The following is a 22588-nucleotide window of genomic DNA, read 5'->3' on the forward strand; positions in this document are numbered from 1 at the left end:
CCTGCATAAAGGCCTCCTCCCATCGAGGCTCGGGGAGAAGCTTCGAGAACTGAGACGGACAGCTGACTAACTGTTAAGTTGTATGCACCGGCCTGATCAACCGTTGCTCTTTCTGCTCGCCGCTGTCTCCCGCCACCGCTCCCCCTTGGCGTAAAATCCCACCCCGCTATCGACCGTTTCAGCTTGCAAGCCGTTGTAACCGTTACGCTGCATTGTCAAGTTCAAATACAACCTGCGTCTCCACCAACCAAGGGACTTAAGTCAATAAATTCGTTCTCTGTTCAAACCGTTATGCATACATGCTTCCTTCACCTCATAAGTCCAGATCCAAATGAACCTGAGGTAGCTTAGCTCCTCAAAGACTCAACACCATGGTGTGGGGCTTCAGCAGCAGTCACTGTAGCAGCTGCCACCCTGGCAGAAGAGTGGTGGAGGCGGGCACTATCCCATGCTGCCACTGGGCAAAGCACCAGGGCCAGTGCCAACCCACCACTGACCCAGACTGGGTCTCTCTGGGCCACAGTCTTAAAAGAGTGTTGCAGGACGCTGGCAATGTCAGGAATGGAAGCTAGAATTTAAAGTTTCCACACCCAGATGGTATTTTTTTGCTTCGTGTGACATAAGATCTATATGTGCAAATTTAACACAGGCAAATGTAGAGAGAACTCCAGAACTTCTCTTCTAAAATACTTTACTTCAAATTGTAGGAAGCATCAGGGGTGCTCAACCCCTGGGCAAGAGGCCAGATCTGGCCCACTGTGTGTCTGAGTTTTCCTCCTGGCTATCATTTGTGGGGAATCATGACATGTTATCCCTTTCATAAACTTTGTACATTTCCTCATAAGAGCAGTAAGGTGCCTTATTCCCAGTACGTCTATCAGACGATGGTTCCAAACTCTCAGTCCTCTGATGGTTAGAAGCCACTTTCTAACTTCCAATAGATTACACAGGTTTTTACTCTCATGTTCTTGGCCCAACATTGTCCTTTAGCTTAAATAACTCTTCTCCCTCACAAGTGTTTAGCTTCTGATTGTAACAGGGACCAAGCTCTGCTACTGAGAATAGGACTAGGCAATAGAAAGAGAAAGCTGCACAGCCCCAGATAATGAACAACTGCCAGCTAATTGGATATAAACCTGCTGAGGTGCCCACGACCCAGAAGGAGGAGGAATCAGAGGCTACATAAGCCGTGCACTTGGGACAGATGGAAGGAGATTGCTGCTGGGAGTTTCAGTTTCTAGGGTCAGAAGGGACCTGAGCAGATTATCAAGTCTGACCCCCTGCCATGGCAGGAAAGAGTACTGGGGTCAAACGACCCCAGCAAGGTGTACATCCAGCCTCCTCTTAAAGACCCCCAGGGTAGGAGCCAGCACCACTTCTCTTGGAAGCTGGTTCCAGATCCTAGCCGCCCTGACTGTGAAGTACTGCCTCCTGGTATCTAGCTTAAATCTACACCCTGCCAGGTTGTGACTGTTATTCCTGGTCACTCCTGGTCGTGCTCAGGGGAACAGTGACTCCCCCAGTGCCTGCTGCTCCCCCCTGACTAGTTTGTAACAGGCCACTCGATCCCCCCTCAGCCTTCTCTTGTGGAGGCTGAACAGGTTCAGGTCCCATAGCCTCTCCTCGTAGGGCCTGCCCTGCTGCCCCCTCATCATGCGGGTGGCCCTCCCCTGGACCCTCTCCATGTTGTCCACATCCCCCTTGAAGTGTGGTGCCAACTGGAAGCAGTACTCCAGCTGTGGCCTGACCAGTGCTGCATAGAGGGGGAGGATCACCTCCTTGGACCTGCTTGAGATATGTAAAGCATGGCAGGTAAATAGAGACTGACCCCTGACTGGCCTAACTGTAGGAGCTCTTTGTGAAGGAAGCTGAGAAGCAGTACCAGAGCCTGGAGAGGGAGTTGTGAGTAGGCCCAGTGAAGAGAATTCACTGAGAGGGCAAAAACTGCTTCCTTGGGACAGAAAAGAAATCAGGAATGCGAGGGAGGGCTACAGGGTCAAAACCAGGGATCCAGCAGGGGACTCGCAGCGCCCCCTGCATGACTCAAGATCCTGCGGCTGCTGGCCCCCGCGACCCTTCGGGACTACAGCCCCCAACATGCCCCGCGAGGCGGCGGGGGGGAGGAGGGGGTGTGCGATCCCTCCCGGAAGTGCCTTTGCTGGGATCTCGCGCGTTGCATGTTGGGGGCTGTAGTCCCTGTGATTCCTTCCGGGAGTGGCGGTGTTGAGGGTCCCACAGCGATGAGTGAGCCGGGCCCCGCCGCCGGCGGCTGACCTGGGTGAGCGGCGGGGCCGGGCTGGGGGAGTCTCCGTGTCTGCGCTCCGGGCTGGTGGCGGTCGGGCCCCGCGGGAGGAGGCTGGGAGGAGCCGGCGGGTGCGGGGTTCTTCCTCTCTCCCCTCCATCCAGGCCCTGGGCAGCCTCCACAGGCCTCCTCAGCTCGCTCAGGGCTCGGCGTCCTTGTTTCGAGCCTGCGCCTCGCTCCTGTTCCTGTTTCCTGGTTTTATTTGTCGGGTCGGTGTGTCCCCATGGGCCTCCCCTATTAACGGAGGCTTCATTTGCGATGGGATTGTACAGGCCGGGGGCTCAGCAGACTCCCTGCAGGAGACGGGGCAGGTGGCACCTTGGAGACTAGCCGGGTCAGTGCGAGGCGCCTAGCTGCACCCCACTCTGCTTTCTGCAGGACTTGAGACAAGTTTGGGCGACCCCCTTCCTCCCTCCTGCTTTGGAAAGCAAATTATTTAGCGAGCTTAGAAAAGAGGCTCGTTCCTAGGGATGGTGTGGCCTATTTGATTCGTGTTGGGAATATGGGGCATTGCCCACCGAGTAAAGCTGAATGCGTCCCTTAATCTGGGGGCCACTGCGTGCCCATCAAGCAATTCGGTGGAAGAAGAAAACGGGGATGGGAGCAAGAATCAGAGGTTCAAAATGAGCGTGCTAAGGTGGGGAAAGAGCAGAGCTAGTGGGATAGTGTCTGCTAGCCCTTGAATGAGTCTGAAGAGTGGATGCTGCTCAGTGAAACGTCCCAAAGATGCGAATGGACTAGGGACAAGAAAATGACCCCCCCAGTCCCTGGTGTTGGGAGCAGTCTGGGGTTTTTTTATATACCCTTGAGGAAGTGTGAGCTGAAGCCCACCAAGCACAACAATAAGTTCCCCTTGGTAGCGCGGGCCACTAAACGCATATTGCTGATTTCTTGGGACAGCTTAAAGACAAAGCGGGGACGGGAGTGAGGGTCATATGGCCAAAATGAGCGCGCCAAGGTGGGATACTGAGTAGAGTATGCTGAACAGTGCCCACTGAGTCTTGAACGAGTCCAAGGAGCCACTGGACATTACCCGGTGAAACTGGTTAGAGACGTGAATGGACCAGAGATAGGAAAATGGTCCTGCTGTCCTTGGGGCTAGGGATAGTCTGGAGAACTCCTGTTTTTTTTAATAATGGCAAATCTCTGGACTTGTACAGACTCCTCCTGGGAGGGTTCAGGTCCCTCATCAAGATCTGAACCCTGTTGTGCTAGTGGTCTAGTTACATTGCAGCGTAAAGGCTGATCAGTGCTTAGGAACTACAGCTCCCAGTTGTTGGTTTCGTGTGAGACTTTTCTACCAACAAAGAGAAGGCCTGGGACAAACAGTTGGAAAGATATAAAATGTTATACTGGTACCAGCACTTTTTGCAGCATTGTAACAGCATCCATAAAGCTAAGGGAAAGTACAGTTTTATGGTATGTTAAATAAGCAAGAGATGACATGCATGCAGCCTGCATTAGGAGGATGAAAAGTATTAAAAATATGAATGCAAAGCTTTCCATATGTGTTCCTCTGACTGCAGAATGTGATACATGCTGTTTATAAGGTCTGCACACTTACTCTCTGTTCTTTAAACAAAAGTTTTTAAATTCTGCACAAGTGGATGTCAGGCCATGGTTCTCACCCGAAAGAGCTTCCTACTTGCTGGTGAATGACCAAAAGCAGAACTTGTCAGTACTTTCTGGAGATATTTTTAAGTTAAATATACTTAAGGTGCAGATGTGTCAATAAATGCAATTTGATTTTTCCTTCTTATACCAGTCCTATACCCTGTCTTCTTCATTCTGTGTTCTTCAGGACTTGTCAACTTTGTTCATAAACTGGCATGTAGTTATGATATGTTCTGAACAATGCATAAAAATTGCAGCCAGTTGTTTTATTGTGTATCGCAAAAGAGAGTAGTTTTTCAGAACCATGGAATACTTACAAGCATTAAAAAACTGCAGTGTGACACTCCTGTTTCACGCTTTTGACAGTAGAGTACTTGCTTTCAAATGTGTTAGAGCTAACAAATTCCAGAAGAATCAGTAGTATCACCCTTCTTTCTGTATAGAGACCAACAAGTTCAATTTGTAGATGCAGGACACTTCTCCTTCAACTGAAGGGCTAAGTGATAATTTGAAGCTGGGCAGAAAAAGCTCCTAAAGGTCCGTCTGTCAAAAATTTTTACTCAGCATTAAATCCTAAATAGATAAAATGTTCTATCTTTGCCATAGAAAAAAAGCTAGTTCTCTTTACCTGCCCTTCAAGGACACTACTCTGTGAATACCCTTTACATTTATCGGAGTGTAATTTATTGACTGTCTTAATGTGTGGTTATGGTTAGAAAAGTGACTCTGTAAAAATGACATCTTGGCATTTTATATTTATTTTCTGTCAATGGCTTCTATATGAATTTTCCTAAGTGCCATCACTGTTTGGTTCAATCTCTTTTTTTCTGAGAAACAAACTGGAGGTTTTGATTCTCCCTTTCCCTATAATAAAAATCCCAGAATTCAGAATTTATCTAGTGATCTTTCTGGCAACGCATAAAGCAAAGTAGGTTAGTTTCTTGCTCTTCTATAGCTAAATTGGCTAATAGGAAAAAAAAATGTTGACCCCCCCCCCCTTCAATAACTGGGGATTTGAGACCATAAGAGGCAGGCAGACACCTGTATATGTAGAGTTATCTTCAGACATTCTACAGTGTTGAATTACAGTAATAATGTTTCTTACCAGGTAACTTGCAAATTTTCATAAAATTGGCATAAAAACATAGAACCTTATTTTTTAGTGTGGGCTTGCGTCATGTCCTTGATATGACTTTCACATCGTCTTTTTCCTGATAGTAATTACATTGAAATCTGTAAAGTTGCTGTCACATCTCATACTGACACAAATGGGGCCCAATATTTTTCCCTCAAAATGAAAGAAATGTGACTACTTTCAATTGATATCCTTTTAAGTAGTACACAAAATGGGGGAAGAAGTGAAGAGGGATAAAAAGGAAACTGTGCACAAAGGTGGCAAGCCTCTTTGAAGAGAGAGTGAGATTTTTCGCTTCTCTTCAAAATGCAGCTGTTTATTTTGATTCTGGAACCAGTCAAAGAGAGCTTGTATCATTATTGGTTTGCATGATGAAACCAAGGATTACCCCAAATGTTCCTTGTCTTTGATCATGAGAGAAGTAATTGAACCAAACACCACCTGAAAAAGCAAATATTTCTCTGTTCTGGTAAACAAAACCACAAAAACTGGTGTTCTTGTCACTTGTCCATGCAGCCAGTGTCTCTCCTTATCTTTTCTTTCCTCTTCCCCCACACCCTGAAAATGCAGCTGGTTAATCAAAGAAAGGAATTTGAGCTGCTTGTCCCTCTTTATAAAATTTCATTTACAGTGGTTCTGTTAATACAGTAGATGATGATCCACTTCCAGGTTTGCGTGCCTGAACCAAGTGAAAACTGATACCCGAATCCTTTCTTCCTGCAGCTGACAAGGTTCTACCAGACCATTTTGCTCATAGAGAAGGAAAAACAAGATAAGGGCTTATATGCCTGGGAGATGGTTCTTACTATATTTACTTAAATATAAGAAAACCACCTAATAATTAGATATTATATATGGAAAATATATAGAGGTGCATTGATGCATCGGTCCGTTGTATTAGCACCAATAAAAGGAAAATTGAAATTATTGGCTATCAGCTTTTTCTGGCTGATGTAGCTGATAATGTTGCTAATAAATGCCGCATGCATGCGTAGCTGTAGCATGCATGCGTAGCTGTAGCATGCATGCGTAGCTGTAGCATGCATGCGTAGCTGTAGCATGCATGCGGCCATGAATGCAGCCTGGCAGCTTGGAGAACTGCGGCTGGCCAGTAAGTTGGGGGGGGGGGGAGGCACAAGGGGAGCAGATCAAGGCCTCCAAAGTGAGGGAGGGAATGGGGCAGGGGCAGGGGCAGGGCCAGGTGCTGCCTGACCGTGGTGTGGGACAGGGTAAATGAATCTGGTGGGTCAGGTAGCCCCCTTGCCTTTTGCCCCCCCAGATTTCTTTCTCCTGCAGCTCCTTCTCCCCTCTTTACTATCAGACCCTGTTCTCCCTAAGCACATGGAAGTGAAAGACAAATTTGAAAATGCATGCCTTGAAACAATATACCTGTAATAATTTGCATGTAGGCAAGTTATAACAGGTACCCATAAACTTAATTCATCCAGAATGAATGTAGTTTACCCCCCCCCTTTTTTTTTAAGTGCTACAAATTCGGCACAGGTATTCCATAAACACACTTTTTTTACCTACTTATACATAATACAAACTCTGCATGACATTAGTCTAAAGCTAAAGACTCATGATTTACCATATACTTCATTTGGCTGGACCCTAGCAGAGTCAATAGCATTTCAAGCCATGGTGACCCCACAGCTCAGCATTGTTCACAGTGTGTGTACTCTAGATACCCTGCACAAAGGATCCATATGCTAATTAGCCACTAGTCGTGACTGGAACTGCATGTTTCTGTTGCAAGTCCTGGGATCCTCCAAAACTTACATGCAGGGCAGCCTAGTCTGGCTTGTGGGGGCCACACTAATCATATGCGACAGGCTGAGGGAGGGGGCAACAGGGATTCTGGGTGAACTGTTTGGGGTCCCCCGTTTGGTTTGCCAGATATTTAAGGCTGCTAAACAAACGTGAATCATTGGAAATAGGAAAGAAGAGCACAGACAAGTTGTGGGAGAGAAGAGGAAGTGGAAGTGTATTCAGTAGAGCTGCACTGATATATTGGTGGCATATTGGATTTTATAAACAGAAAATTGACATTATTGGCAATCGGTTATTTTTGGACAGTGTAGCTGATTAATGTCATTGATAAATGCCACTTGCATGTGTGCAGTTGCAGCATGCACATGACCAGAAACACTGCCGGGCTGCATATCAGCTACTGGATAGGTATCGGCCGATATGACTGGTTAATAATCAGCCTTTGGTATCAGCCAAAAAAGTCTTTATACCCCTATACTAGTGTACCCCTAGTATTAAATGTCGTGGCTCACCATGATTTGAAAGAATCAGCACTGAGGGGGCCTGGATGCAATGGGCACTACCCATATATTTTATTCAGATGGGCTGCACTATCAGGTGTGGCAGGAGGCGGGTGTCAGGACTGGCTCTGGCCCTCCCACTGCCAGCATAGAATTGCAGCATCTCCAGGCCTGGTGCCAGTTCCATGTAGAGGGAGCACACCCATTTTTAAGGGCCACACACGCACAAAAAAAGGCTCCCATCAGCATTTTTGGCACCAGGGGAGGGTTTGGTATTGTAGCACCTTCAGGCCCAGTGCTCATTCCCACAAAAGGTTCCCATCAGTATGTTTGCCCAATACGGACCATATGTTTTATAGTCATGCTCAGTGTTAGGTGCATTTAACCAGCTTCATAGCTGGTTTCCATTTACTGAGCACATGGTGCTTTTGGCAGCAGTTTAATGATAAACACATTGTCTAATGAGGTTTCCTTGTATGCGAATATAAGATAAGAGGTTTTTTCCCCCCATATCGCTTGGGGGGGTAAAAACCTCATCTTGTATTCATGCCCTCAGATGCCAAATCCTAAAGATCCTAGGAAATACAGTGCCTCTGCCCTTTGTCTATAATTGGCTCGGGAGCTCTGATGTCTTGATATCATGCTTATTGACTCCATTGGAATTGTACTACTAAGACTTTTCTTGGTGTTAACTGCCACGTATTGAAACACGTTTACCCAGAGGTGTGAAGGGAAATGTAACACAGCTTAGTTCCTTCCGTATTTCTCTTTAGATCCTGAACCAATGGATCTTAATCCTTCATTGGTAAGGATAGAAGTGGCTCTTGGTTTTTAGACTTTCTGTTAAAGTGTGAAAAGTTGATCTAGTGTCAGGTTGCTGTGTATCCATATTTTAAGCTGATTTATTATAACAGGAAGCTTTTTTGCTCATTAAATGAGATGGAGTGAATGGCTTTCCTTGGCTAAAGGAGGCTGACAGTTGCAATGATGTACCTGCAAAGCTGACTAACAGTTTTTGAGCTCAGTAAAGTTTGGTCTTGCAGCAGTAGCTGTTCATTCTCTCAGCTACCTATTAATTTTTGGTCTGTTTAGCATGGGCAAAGAAATTCTCCTGAAACAAGCATTTTAAAATACATTTATTTCTGGTGAAAGGTGCCAGCTTGACAGCCATGGAAACTGAAGCTCTCTATTGGCAGAACATATGCAATATGGGCAGCAGTATTGCTCAGTAGCAACTTCCTTATTGATTAAGTGGCACTGATGAATTACCAAGGGAGTTTTCTCCAGTTGTTCTAGACCTCTTAGGAGGAGAAGAAAAATCATGTGAAGGTAATATACAGCTTTTATATTCTATAAAGAAGTAGAGGGGCCTAGAATTATTTTTAAAGTGACTTACAGTTTCTGAAAGTGCCAGCAAATATGTGCTACATTTTGCATTGTTTGATTGTTTTTACTTCTCGAGGTGTTAGCAAATAACTTTAAAAGTGAAGTAGTCTGCAGTGTAATGGCTGCTGTTTTTTTGCAAGAAGTCTAGCTATAGTGTTAGAGTGAGAGACGCTTTCTCTTTTGTACAAAATAAAAGTAGAAAGAAAACTATTATTAATGCTGTGCATGTCATAATGAAAAGAAAAGAAAGAGGAAGCTGCTGTGCAGTGCTTGTGGAGGAAAGCAGCTGTGTGCAGTAGTAGGGAGTCCTGTACAGGTATAACTTGCTATACAGAGTTACAAAGGTCAGAAGAAAATTTTAACAGAATACTGTTGATTGATAAATGATTGTCTGTTTTAGGGGTTGGCAACATTTTTGAGTGCCAAAAACGCTCATAACCTCGACTTTTAAGATGCTGGCATGCCAGGGGTGGATGGTGAGGGACCTATGAGGGTCCTGATCCTTGTTGTGGCTCCACAGCCCCAGCCATTCCCTGCTGTCTACTCTGAGGTGGGCATGCCAAGCAAAATGACTTTGTGTGCCATGCTCTGGCACCCATGCCAGGAGTTGCCTACCTCTGGTCTATTTCAATACATTTTATATTTAGTGCTCCTCACCCTGTATCCGCGTTGGTTTAAAATGTCTCATTTCAATCTAAACCCACCCATAACAGCTTTTTAAAAAGCATGATTTAGTTGCAGGTGTTCAGAATCCTAGATGTGAGCAAAACAGTCCGTATTCTATAATTATTCCTTTTCTTAAGAATCCAGGCATTCTTCTCTAACTACTGAGTGGAATATGAGTTAACTTACATGTGTCAGCGTACGTTATGTTCTCACAATCACTTTGTTGTACAGTAGAGAGCTATTGGAGAACATTATATTTTATTTAGCTTTGCATGGTAATTTTATTGGTGTATATTTGGAATTAAATGTTTTTATAACTTATTCATAGAACATGTGGTTGTTTTTCAGTTCCTGAAGTGGAAGATTCTGAAGGTTTATGACTGTTTCTGGTCACGTTAGGTTTAAGTACCTAAGTATGCTGGTGATATTATGCACTGTGTACTCTGTGCCCATGGATATGTTTATATTTTTGTTTTTACAGTAACAGAATTTAGTATCTTCCAAGACAGCGATGGCTGTTTCTCTACATTTTGAATATGGAGGCCACAGGAACAGATGAAGTAGAAAAACTAAAATCAAAGTTTATGTCTGCATGGCATAACATGAAATACAGTAAGTGAAACAGTGAGTGAAATCCTTGTATCAGTGAAATAAATGGGAGTTTCCCAAATGACATTATTGGGGCCATAATTTCATTCTCATTTAAACATTTTAATTAAAAATGTATCATGGTCTTTGAAACCAATATTAATGAGAAGCTTAACAGCTGAGTAAACGGTCTTGTTTAGATTGTCTCTGAAATTTGAGGATCTCCTTTTTTCAAAATTCAGACAGTTGCTGTGTCAAAGAAGAACCTGTGAGAATAAACACAGGTGACATGATTTGTGTAGGGCCTTAAACAGATATTACAGCATATCAACCAGAGCAATTTTGGTCATGTATTTTGAAAAAAAATTAGGACCTTGGGTGAAGTTCAGGCTCCAGTTAAGAGCTAAGTTATGTTCACATTGGTAGTGTACTTTTTTGAAACTGTGCATAACTAAAAATATGATCAAAAGACAACAGTTAGCTGTTTAATGGTGAACTCCCAAACTCTAACGAGACTTCACCTTCTCTTCCTTCAGGCCGGAGGTGGCTCAAATATAACACTGGGCCTCTGAATAATGTTTGTTTAATTACTCATATCTGGCTTGTAGAGATGCTCCAAGATATGGGTGGGAAAGATGTTTTTTTCCCTTTAAAATAAAGAAACTAGGAAATGTAGTGGTCATAACTTGTGGTTCTTATTAGTCAAACAGCTTCCACTTAAGAAGAATTTTGGCCTAAATGTGAGAAATGGTTAATGCAGTGTTTTAATTAGGGGTGCACCAGGAGACATGGCAGAAGAGCAAGCAGGAGGGGGTAGGAAGTGCTCTCATACTTCCTAAGAAACCAGGGCAATCACCTAGTTACCTCAGTGCCTGTACACAAATGCATAAACCCTGGGAAACAAGCAGGAAGAAATGGAACTTGGGCAGCAGTGACCACAAAATGGGCAGCACTGACCACGAGATGATGGAGTTCAGGATCCTGAGGAAAGGAAGAGAGGAGCAGAGTGAGGGCACTGGACTTCAGAAAAGCAGACTTGAACTTGCTCAGGGAACTCATGGACAGGATCCCCTGGGAAGCCAGTCTGAGGGACAGAAGAGTCCTTACTGAGAGCGCAGGAACAAACCATCCTGATGTACTGGAAGACCAGCAAATATGGCAGAAGACCAGCTTGGCTTAGCAGGGACCTCTTCAGTAAACTAAGTCACAAAAGGGCAGCTTATAAGAAGTAGAAACTTGTCTGTCTTTGTGTTTTAACAGAGTACCTGGAAAATTGTGATCATAATCATTTTCTGGGTACAGGCCATGCCATGCTCAGTTCATGCAAAAAGGTAGAGTTAACAGAAGTTTGGCCTTCTGAATTTCCTGCCTTTGTAGTGCTTACCTATACAGTATTAAAATTGCAATAATATTTTGCACTTTTAATCTGGAGGTGACATGGTTATCTTGAATTATTTGCATACAAATCTATTCCAACTTCCTTCAAAAATGGAACCTGTTTTCATTATTTAAAAGAAAAAAATCAAATACCCATAATGTTATCCCTATGTTTCTATTAGTTTGGGTGATTTTTAGCACAATTAAATGCTTTTGAAATAGTTCAGTCACAAATGATCTTGTTTTCTTTGTCTCTCTTAGGTTGGGTATTGAAAACAAAAACTTATTTTAGTAGAAATTCTCCAGTGTTCTTGCTGGGAAAATGTTACCATTTCAAATCTGATGGTGAGTACAAAAGATTTAACTAGCTCCCATCCCATTTTGACAAACTCTATTAATATATTTGTAATTATCTACCATTATCTTTATTCATAGATTATTAGAATTCACTATTTAATATAAAAATACATTCTTCAGTTAGGTTTCCCAGCCTTCCAACTTGCCACATTCTGTGCTGCATTCACAGACCAGATAAAACACCTATTCCAGATCAGCCTTCAGTCTTATTGTTTCTGCAGATAATTCTCTTGCCAGTAAAATTGGGTGTTAATTAGGGGTGCACAGATAAAGATTTTTGGGGCCGATACCGAGCCGATTTTCCAATGCCAGCCTGGCAGCTTGAAGAGCTGTGTGCAGCTGTTAAGTCTGGTGTGGTGGAAGGGAAGCGGGGGGGCGCAGATCAAGGCCCCTGTAGCGAGAGATGAGTGGGGCTGGGGCAAGCCCTGCCTGGATGGGTGCGGAACAGAGCTGTGGCTTGTCTGGGGGGAGGGGGGAGGAGGGGGACAGCTTCTGCCACTGCGTGCTGCTTGTCTGAGAGCTGCTAGTCCGACAGCTCATCTGGTGCTTGTCCAGGAGGTCATGGGGGGACAGACGTGTGCCTCTGGATCTGTGTGGGGCGGGCTGGGGCCAGGGCTGCACCAAGCTCTTCCTGGCAGAATAGGGTTGGGGTCTGGGAGGGCAATGGTGTTGCGGGGGGGAGGAGCTGCAGCCACCCCAAAATTCACTGTAGCCCCTTTCCATCATATCAGGGCCAATCTGATATTGGATCAATATATCAGTTTACCTCTGGAGTTAATGCATACTGTTTGTAACTATCTTCATATCCCTGAATGAAATTTATTCTGTGAACTCCTTATGTAATATTGGTAATATCAATGTGAAGTAGCATCTTTGTTAACAGTTTTCTAATTGATTTCCCCCATGCAAATTTGCCTTTATATTGAAGCCTTTTACCAGCAAGCTTTTCTCATTTTGATTTTTTTTTACTTTACCAGAACAAAGCAGCTGTGGTCTTAGAATGGTCTTCTGTCAGTTGGTAGATGCCGACTGAATCCTTCATTGTATTACTCCTTATGTAGTTTTCCTTCCCGTTGAGGAGGTGATGGATTCTTCCAGTGGCTTCCTATTTTTCCTTGATAGTAATATAATCTTACTTTCATTATATATAAAGAAAAGTCCGGTGCTGATTAATTGCAAAGTTAATATTGTGCCTATCTTACAGAACCCAGTGAAGCTTTTCCAGATGGCTCTAGTTGTGATACTTTCAACAAAGCAAGTTCAGGAAATGTTGAAGAGTTCCGTAAAGACTTTATTTCTAGAATATGGCTAACCTACAGAGAAGAATTTCCTCAGATACAGGGATCTGCATTGACAACAGACTGTGGTTGGGGCTGTACACTGAGAACTGGCCAGATGCTGCTGGCTCAAGGGCTTATGCTTCATTTTCTAGGGAGAGGTAAGTATGCCACTTAGATATCACTTTTGTACATGGCAGCAGGTAGCCTCAAGCAGCCAAATATAGGTGTGTTTTGCTTTGCAAGTGGTAAAGGAACATGCGCTAACCTGCCCTCATTGCTCTTATTCTTAGCAGGACAGTTTTGCAATATAAACCAAGAGGCTGTCTATACTGCAGAGTTATTTCTGCTACAGGTATGATACCATATATAGCTCCCTAGTGGAGATGTAACCTGTTCTGGCAGCAGAAATTGTGTGCAATGATTTTGCTGGAGAGGGAGATGCATTTTTTTTTTTTCACACAACACTGGGCACATCTACACAAGAGGGTTAATATGCAGAAGACTAATTGTACTGCTCATTAGTGTAGCGGGCAAAACGTGTGCTAATGTACAGTAGAATAAGTCTACTGCGCATTAACATCACCAGAAACCTGTTAAACTAATGCTCTAGCGCTGATTATGGCACATTAAGTTAGTACCTGTCATTACAGTACTAAACTTAATTTGCTGTAATTATGGCACATTAATGAATGTGTAGACATACCCAGAGAAAGAGAATTCTGTATTAAGAGGTAATTGCGTGCCAAATTCAGAAGAATCATGGAAACCTGGGCATTTATGATGCTGCCTGCTACGTGCAATAGTTAAAAGTTTCGATTTTGGCTAGTAAAGTACTGTGGTCACCTCTTTTTCCTTTGTCAAATACTTCAATTGGTTTCAGCATGAAGTACCTGAGTTGTTTAGTTTCTTGCCCTGTATGTTCTTCACAGGCGTGCTTTTTGTTACCATTCTGGGGTTACCGATTTTCCCCCGCAAATAACTTTTTTTCAGATATACAACTTGTTGAGCAAAGATGCCTCTGCTTGTCTTTGATGCATTCCTTGTAAGCCTCCCCAGTCGGATTTGATGTTAGTTATATTATCTCAATCCCTTGTCATTGTCCTAATTCAAGGAGTTGTTTGGAACTGTCAGGAGATTGTAGTTTAATATGAACTGCAAAATTTTGACAGCATGTTTAGGTTGGAAAATCCTACTCCCAACCATATATATGCAACTATGCTAACAGATGAAGGCACTTACTGTTTTTGGTGAGTGACAGGGAAAAGCCTTATGCCACCTTACACCATGTTTCCACTAAGGGGGTTTGTTTTGATAACTGTGGCAGCCACATAGTGCAGACAAGCCTGCAGAGTACACTGGTAAAGAAAGTGTTGATTATTATTTTGACCTGCTAACCATCATCTGTGTGTAAGTGGTTTATAAGATGAACTGTTAAGGAAGCATTAGGACTCAAAAAGTGGACTGGAAGCGTTTTCCTGTAATGTTGATCCATGAAACAAGTCTGTCCTCTAGTCTAGATAGATCTTAAGATTTCATAGTTATTTGTGAGATCAGTTGAGCTGTTCTGCTGACCTTTTTGACTAAAGTGTATTTCAGTTGCTTTTGTTAGGAAGAATGTGTCACTTCACATAATTCTTCTACAAACTTTTCTAAGACCTGATGAACAAGAAGGAAGTGCTAGTTTGATTTGGATAACTATCAGTCAGTTTCTTCTGCATGTATTTAATAGTTAACTCACTGAATTTATAGCATGTAAATGACCAAGACTGTGAAGCTTATTATACCTTCTCTTGTTAAAAATCCTGCTAATACAAATGGCTAACAAAAAACTGACTTTTTTTTTAAATTTATGCTGAGGAATAGGAATAGGCACAAGTTAAAGACAGCAGACTCAATTACAGTAGAAAAATATGTTGTTTGCTTTGATCTTATCAGTGGCATTTGCAGCTGCATATATAAAGCACAGATTATTGCTTTTATTAAAAATTAACATTTTTATACAAAAAAGTTAATATTAAGAGGCAGCATAAAATTCAACTAAAAAAAATTCTGCTGCAGCCTGGACCTGGCCAGATGCATTGGACATTGAAAATATAGACTCTGAATCATGGACAAGCCACACAGTAAAAAAGCTGACTGCATCATTCGAGGCATCACTTACAGGAGAGAAGGAACCCAAGGTCCTGTCAACTCATCATGAGGGAACACTAAAGAGAAACTGTGATGAAAATGAAATGAGAGATGAAGTTTATCATAGAAAAATAATTTCTTGGTTTGGAGATTCTCCACCAGCATCTTTTGGCTTGCATCAGCTGATAGAATATGGAAAGAAGTCAGGAAAAATAGCTGGAGACTGGTATGGGCCTGCTGTTGTAGCACACATTTTAAGGTAAGAGTATCTCTTTAAATTATTCTTTATTGTTTGCAATGTCTTAAGTGTTACAAGAGAAACATTTAGAAATGCCTGGAGATTTCTTCGTATTAATTGGACACCTAACCATTAATTATTGAGTCAGTGACATATCTGTCGCCAACAATTTAGGAGCATTTTTCAGAGATAGGAAGGGAAATAGCAGTCGTTTCAGGAACTGAAGTATGAGCCTGTGCCCAAACCTTGTTTCAGAAATAAATGACTTTCCTATTTTCCTCTACTCTGGGCAGCAGGAGTCCCAAGGTCTCCTCGAAACCTGGGCTTTAAGTAGGCCTGCCTTTAATGAAATGTTCTAAAAACTAACCACTCTTTCAACCTTGGAACATGCATAACATTATAGATTTTTTTTTATACTGTAACCTGGGGGCTGTAATGTACTGATAGTGTAATGAAATGTCAGAGCTAAAATTGATGTTTTCAGCATTTCTTTGCACACATCAAATTCTTGTGAAACTGTAAATGTATGGGACTATTAATATTATAATTATATCATAGTAAAAGTAAAGGGTCTGTGACATTCAGTATGAGTAAAAAAAAAAAAAAAAAAAAGTCGAAAGTCAGGTTTCTCTATACCGTATGCCTTTAAATGCCATTTTTTTGAATGCTACTGATTTTGTTTTTTATAGTCTTATGTTCTAGGTGGGTCCCAGTTTAGCTATAAACTGAATAATTAATAAGTCACCTAAGCAGCCGAAGTCAGAGTTCAGGTATAAATGTTCTACATTTATATAGATGCTAGAATAATTTGATACTTTGATATACAAGTATACTCATCTTTAATGAGCCTACATTGAAATACTACTAGGTGTATTCTGACAGGCGAAGGTTATTTATGCATTTGTTTGTCATACTTTCCTCACGTGCTAGATAACTGACATTGTGAGGAATATTTTTTGTGAAATTAAAAAAATACATTCTATTTTGCAAAAATATAATGGGCTTCAGGACTCGCATGCTCCACTCGGTCTTCCCTTTCCACCGAATCCAAATGAGATTTATGCAAGGTAAAGCTTTCCTTTTCTAGAGCTCCCTATCCCTATTATTTCAGTGCTGAGAATGTATAGTTCTCCCATAACTTGAGAATGACTATATTAAATGATTCTTCAAAATATATTGTGAAATAAAAGGATAGTGACCATTTAATGCAACCACGTATCAGAAGTCAGAGGCTAACCTTCTATTCTGAATGGTTTAATTTCTTTACAAATTTTGTCTTTGATTGGTGATCATACTTTAGACTATTGACATATATTCTCTTTTTAGTTTTTAGGTCCATTACTCTTATTCTTTTGAGGCTAGTTTAGTCATAGAATTATCTTTAAAAAAATTTTCAGTGAAACCTTGAAGCTGATCAAATGGTGAGTTTTGTTTTAACAGGTACCTGAACCTAATTTTGGGTTCGTTTTGTGAGCTTAATTCAGTTTGTTTTGAGTGATTTTCTTTGAAGCCTAGTTTTGCCATAGTTGAAAGGCTGAACAATTATTAAACCTTAAAGAAGTTAGTTAATGCAGCAGTGTTCACTTTGGTTTATTTAATTTGCATTTATAGCATTCTTATTATAATTTTCATGGTTTCCTCTGAACAGTCTCCACTTTCCTCACTACTTAGGGAGGCACTTATTGCACACCATGCAAGGGACTGGGACAAAATAGGCATGGGAAACACTGAAATAAAGTTAGTAAGAGAACGAGGGAAGAAAAAGGGATGATAGAAAACTGATTTTTTTAATGTTTTGCTTTTAAACCAAAATAGTATTCCCTCTAAAAATGACGGGCTTGAATTCAATTTATGCATAATATCTCCACAATCAATACTGTATCAAATATTCTTCTTTTTGTACTTAGAAAAGCTGTTGAAGAAGCAGGAGACCCTGAGTTAAGAGGAATAACTGTCTATGTTGCTCAGGACTGTACAGGTAAGTGATGTGGCTATGGTGACTTATGGCACTTCTTAAATGCTTCACTTAGCTTTTCAATTAGCATTCATCCACAGCAACATTAAGCGATTTCCAAAAGGAAACATAGACATTAGAAAACCCTTTTTATATTGTATGTTTGGGAATTGGATAATGAAAGGTAATTTTTGCTTATGTACCAACATTTTTGATAGGTTGTATCAATGATTTTTTTTTTTCTTTAAGGATCAAAAATAGTAACTAGAGAGATTGATAAATGGCTTGTTTCATGACTGATTTAAATAACAGAACTTGAACGAGAGTTTGTAAATTCCTTTTATCTTGTAATCAGCTTGATTTCACTTACATAACTTTTTTGGGTCTAGGGAGTTAGCTGATTTGTCTGTGGGACATACTGATTCAAATAGATGAATAAACTGTTTTGCACCCCTCCTTCTTTTTCTTTTTGAGGGAGACTGATAAGAATATTATTGTTTTTTCTAAATGTAAAGTTGCATTCTCTTTCTCTAAAAAATTCCCTTAGAGATCAAAGATGTGGGTAGTTCAGTGAACCAAATACCATGGCCACCTTTCTTCTGTTCCAGCATGTATATAGGAATTTTCCAGAGCACAAGTGGTTTTGAAAACATCAGTTATCACAGGCAGAGTTGGTATTAAAATTTGGGTCAAAGCAGGAGCCGAGGTGATGAGACAAACCAAGCACAGCAAAACTCAGGAATGACAACTTTGACAACTTTAGCTTTCAAATAAAGCAGAACGTGTTATGTCTCCAGAAGTGCTTTTGTTATGATATAAGCAATCACATGACATCACGGAAATGAATGACATTCCTGTGTCATAGTAATAGCGATACTCCATTTAATTGTATGTTGCAAACCAATTTCTTTGTTTATGCTAGGGTTCATACCTTGAAGTTTTAAACTTGAGAATTTCAAAATTCTGATTTCTGTTGCACATGTGTTTTTTGTCTATTATCTTGCACATTCTTAGGTTGAATTGCATACAGTGATGGTGTTAATTGCATTTTTGTTTAATTAAGATTCTAATACGGTACTGTTTTGGTGTCTGACAATGAACATGAGTCCTTATTTAAAACAATTATTGTCTTTGAATATTGTTTTAAAGATATGTAAATGTTTTTATTAGTAATAGGCTTTACAAGCCTGATTGTAAAATTGCGGAATTGTGGATTAAGTCTCATATTGTCCCTTTAAAATGTTTAGAAGAAATGATACTCTGTTTTCATAGCTTTCTTATATCTTCATACCAGTTTATTCAAACTACTAAAACTCAACAGTGTAACAGATCATTCTAGAAAATGCCCCTTAAGGGGTAAGACGCACGTAACTGTAGCTCTTAAAAGAGTTTTTCAGGAAGTCTGTTTTATGTGAAAAGAGTGTAAATTTTAAAGCTGTACAGTTTTGCTTCATCGTAATTAAATAATGTAATATAGGTGTGCTGTATTTTGTAAAAGATAGTATATTTCTGCTTTAAAAATTGCGTATTTCATGAAACCTCAAGCATTTTCATACTTTTCATATGTCTTTATTTTCAGTTTACAATTCAGATGTTGTTGATAAGCAGTGCTCTTTTATGGGCTCTGGTACTGGAGATACAAAAGCTGTAATTATATTAGTTCCTGTACGACTTGGTGGAGAGAGAACAAACATGGACTACTTAGAGTTTGTAAAGGTATGAAATGAGAGTTCAATCATTTTTTTTTTTTAAACAGTAGCGCTAGATGATCTGAAAAGATACTCCGGGATGGTAATCTTCTGCTTATTAACTGTATGGTGGTGATTTTACAGTTGCAGGTTGTAAAGTCTGACTTTACAGGTTTTAAATTTCAGTATTACAAGATCAGACATAATTGCAGAGCACATGATGTCCCATGATAAAGTGGTGGTAACTATTCTATTCCTAAAGTGGCTACCTGAAAAGACACTGATGCAGTTACTCAAAAAGCTATCTAGTTGCCTGCAGTATTCCATCTGTGCTATCTTAAATGAACTTTAATACCAACTTGCATTTTTAAAATGTAGAAATCAAACACCTTAATTTGTTTTCAGTTTTTTTAATCTTTCAGTGGTAAATTATTGAAGATTGCCAATTGCAGTGACAGCTCTTCTCTCACTTTCCCCCTGCACGTTATAATTTATTAGCAGTAATCATGACATTGGTAGTCATTTCATTAGCTGGAGGATAGGACGCCTGCTTCCAAAGGCAATAATACAGAAGGAGGGAGCCCTGCCTAATCATAGTAACACAGCTCTAACCAGTCAACTTTCAGGACAAATTAAGAAACACTTAGGCATTTTATAATTGAATGTTTAAAGATTAGTTTCTAAAAAATACTGGATTTTGTCATGCTGATGAACTCCTTGAGCATACTTGGGTAGTTCTTCCCCTCAGCTAGGACAACTCGCTTAACCCTGCTCTTTTGTCTTTACAACCCTATCATTCATCACTCAGCACACTCCCTTGGAGCCCTGCTTTAGAAATTCTTAAGATTGAACAGTTTAAGAAGTTGTTTGGTAGCACTGACAGAATCAGAAAGACTGGCTCTTCTGTTACATCACCTGTTTTTCCTGGCTCTTGCATTTTATTTCTAAGTTTCAGAAAAAATTATGGAGATGTTTTATAGTAAAGGAGAACAGAACAGTGAAGCCTTTTATTTAAAGTATGAAAGATGAAGTAGCTTTTCCTTCCTGCTTCTGTTCCGTGTGTTTCCAGATGGTTGGGTTTAGAAAAGCTTTTGTTTTGACACAGTACAACAAGTCGGCAACATGCAGACCCGATGCAGATGCAGAACTCTCTTCCAGCAACAGCATTGCTGTGGAAAAGCTTTTGAATCGGTCTGACTTGAGTTCAGAGCAAATCTTTGTAGGATACAAGCATAGGCTGCTATTACAGCTTGCACTTCCTTGCACAGAAGTTTCTGAGCAAGTGAAGTAACGGTCTTTACAAATTTGTGTTGACTATTGTCTTGGAGAGAGTCTGTGAAGGTTTTTCAGCCTAACAATACAAATCCAGGTCACTGGTGCAGACACAGTGTGTCCTGGCAGAAGAACTTCTTTGGCTGTTATAAACTTTGTCTACTTGAGTGAAAGTTGCTAGTTTGGCTATGTTGGTTAGCTTTATCACGTAGGCCTGACTTTTTACTAAGGCTTTTCGCCTTGTATATCCAGAATACATGCAGTCTTTTGCAGGTATTTATTACTGAGGCTGAAAGAAGTTGGCCTTCAGTTATACACACTGATCATTATCTCTGTCTCCATTATTCATGAGAGTGACCCAATTGTGTAAATTTAAAATATTCTGACATCTGCTTTTTTTTAAAGTAAATTTTTTTACAGATTTGATGTTTGTGGATGACAGTTATTACTTGAATTAATATAATCTCTTTATACAAGAAAGTGTGCCCAAGATAGGCTAACCAAAGTTATGTTTTTCATAAGTCACTCTTGTTTAAATTTTTGCATCATTGGCATAGGTGGAGTGTATATGGCCTCAAACTGTCTTTTCCCTCTTTTCTGCAACTTGCAGGCAGGTTTTATCGTGCTAAATCATCAGAAATGCCACTTGGGTTTTTTTGGCCCTCATGAATATAAATATGCATGTGGTACTTTTCTTTTACCCATTTAACCACTATGATTCTGAAGTTGACTCGCATGTTATTAACGTCTTAGTTTAGGATTGTGATCGTTTTGAAAGCGCCCATACTTTGTTGTTGTTTTAAGGTCAGAAGCTTGGTCAGAGAGAATTTTCAGTAGTTAGATGACAGTAGTGTAACGTTCTTGCCGTTAGTGGTTAACCCCCTAGAAAAGATTATGTAGTAAGTCACCAGCACATTCTAGTAGCTCCTGTGGTAGTCATTTTGGGTTGAAGAGGAGACCCATTCTTGTTACAAAATGGACTCTGCAACCCCATTCATAGCATCTGATGAAGGAAGTTGTTGCCTATGGAAGCTTATACATTCCAAATGTTGGTGTCTAAGGTGCCAACCTGCTCTGCCTTCTGCCATTTCTTGACTTGCCATACAACATGGAGGACCAGAATTGAAGACTCTGACCCAAGCCGGTACTACGCCACACGACCTTCATGATATGAAGTTGTTCCGGCATCAGAATAATTAATGGTACCATATTCTGACCACATTAGAAACCATGTTATCAAAAGTATTCGGCATTAGTTGAATTTTGCTGCTCTTATAGCAGTGGGATGACATGAAGGGATAGTATGCTGTGTCAGCACTGTGTGCTTGTGAAAAATCCCACTTAAGCTCCATAGGGTATCTGGGATATGATTAGTTAGTTGAAAACCCTGGAAATTTCTCTGACTTGAATAGAATTAGTAAGGTTTCCCTCCTCCCCCCTTTTCTTAGGGGAAAGTAGTACTTTATGGAGGATACTTTAATGGGACTGATCAGAGCCCCCAGGTTGTGGGCAGGGCTACCCAGATGTGCATTCCTCTTATTACTAAGCAATACTTGCATGGTTAGCTCCCTGTCTCAAATACCTAAAATATTTTTACTACTGTACATTTTTAAAAGAACCTCTTAATTTTAAATTGGCCCTATTGTAAGTCTAATGTGTTACTGTGAAGGTACAAGCCCTGATTAACTGTAAATTAATATTGCAGCCGTAGCAAATTGTTACAAACTGAAAGGAGCAGTGCAGGTAACTCATTTGTCAAGACATCCATGAAAGCTGTCTGAAGTAGCAGTTTTATCCTTTTTCAATTAAAAAGCTTTCTAATAATCTGTTTAAATCTCAAGGAAATTTCTTTTTTTATCTAGTTTTCATTTGTTACCTTCATCCCTTACCTAATGCAATATTGAAATGGTTGTCTTTTTAATATATAAAGTATATCTCTGAACCTAGTTGGCCTCTCCTAACTGTGGATGTGTACACTGACATCAGTTTTCAGAATGTGGTATATAAGGGATCAGACTTGGGGATGGATGGGTGGTTATCTTGAAAAGAATTTTTGACCTGCAGGAATTCGTGACTGATATTCTCTGTTCTTGTGCACCTACCATGTGCATCCTTACCTTGTCCACCTGGACTTGTACATCCTTACAGATGAGGGGCCAGATGTGGTCAGTGGGCTGCAGCTGCTTCAAAGAACAAGTAATCTTTGGCTGTGTCTATATTAGGAGTGTTTTATCAGTGAAGATCAACAGTGATTCATTATACTGGCAAAGTGCTCTTAATGTGGATCCAGCCATTATGGCTAAGCTATGTTTTGTACACGTTCAGCAA

General features: G+C 40.8%; 1 protein-coding gene across 2 annotated transcripts in view; it reads left to right on the forward strand.

The window, feature by feature from the left end:
• The first annotated feature begins 2179 nt into the window (after positions 1–2179).
• The window catches only part of ATG4C (autophagy related 4C cysteine peptidase), a 33387-nt gene continuing 12978 nt past the window's right edge, over positions 2180–22588 (forward strand). The window contains exons 1-8 of one of the 2 annotated variants that reach the window (XM_090048433.1): positions 2205–2278; positions 8477–8653; positions 9858–9988; positions 11603–11686; positions 12903–13136; positions 15037–15367; positions 17254–17324; positions 18880–19016. In XM_090048433.1, the coding sequence (XP_089904559.1) occupies positions 9913–9988; positions 11603–11686; positions 12903–13136; positions 15037–15367; positions 17254–17324; positions 18880–19016 (933 nt within the window). In that variant the 5' untranslated portion in view covers positions 2205–2278; positions 8477–8653; positions 9858–9912. Of the gene's footprint in view, positions 2279–8476; positions 8654–9857; positions 9989–11602; positions 11687–12902; positions 13137–15036; positions 15368–17253; positions 17325–18879; positions 19017–22588 lie in introns of both variants that reach the window. The other variant, XM_090048432.1, reaches the window with a different exon arrangement.

This window comes from Crocodylus siamensis, chromosome 5 (genome assembly GCF_052110815.1).
Source record: "Crocodylus siamensis isolate JL-2025a chromosome 5, ASM5211081v1, whole genome shotgun sequence".
In the NCBI taxonomy this organism is placed as follows: domain Eukaryota; kingdom Metazoa; phylum Chordata; order Crocodylia; family Crocodylidae; genus Crocodylus; species Crocodylus siamensis.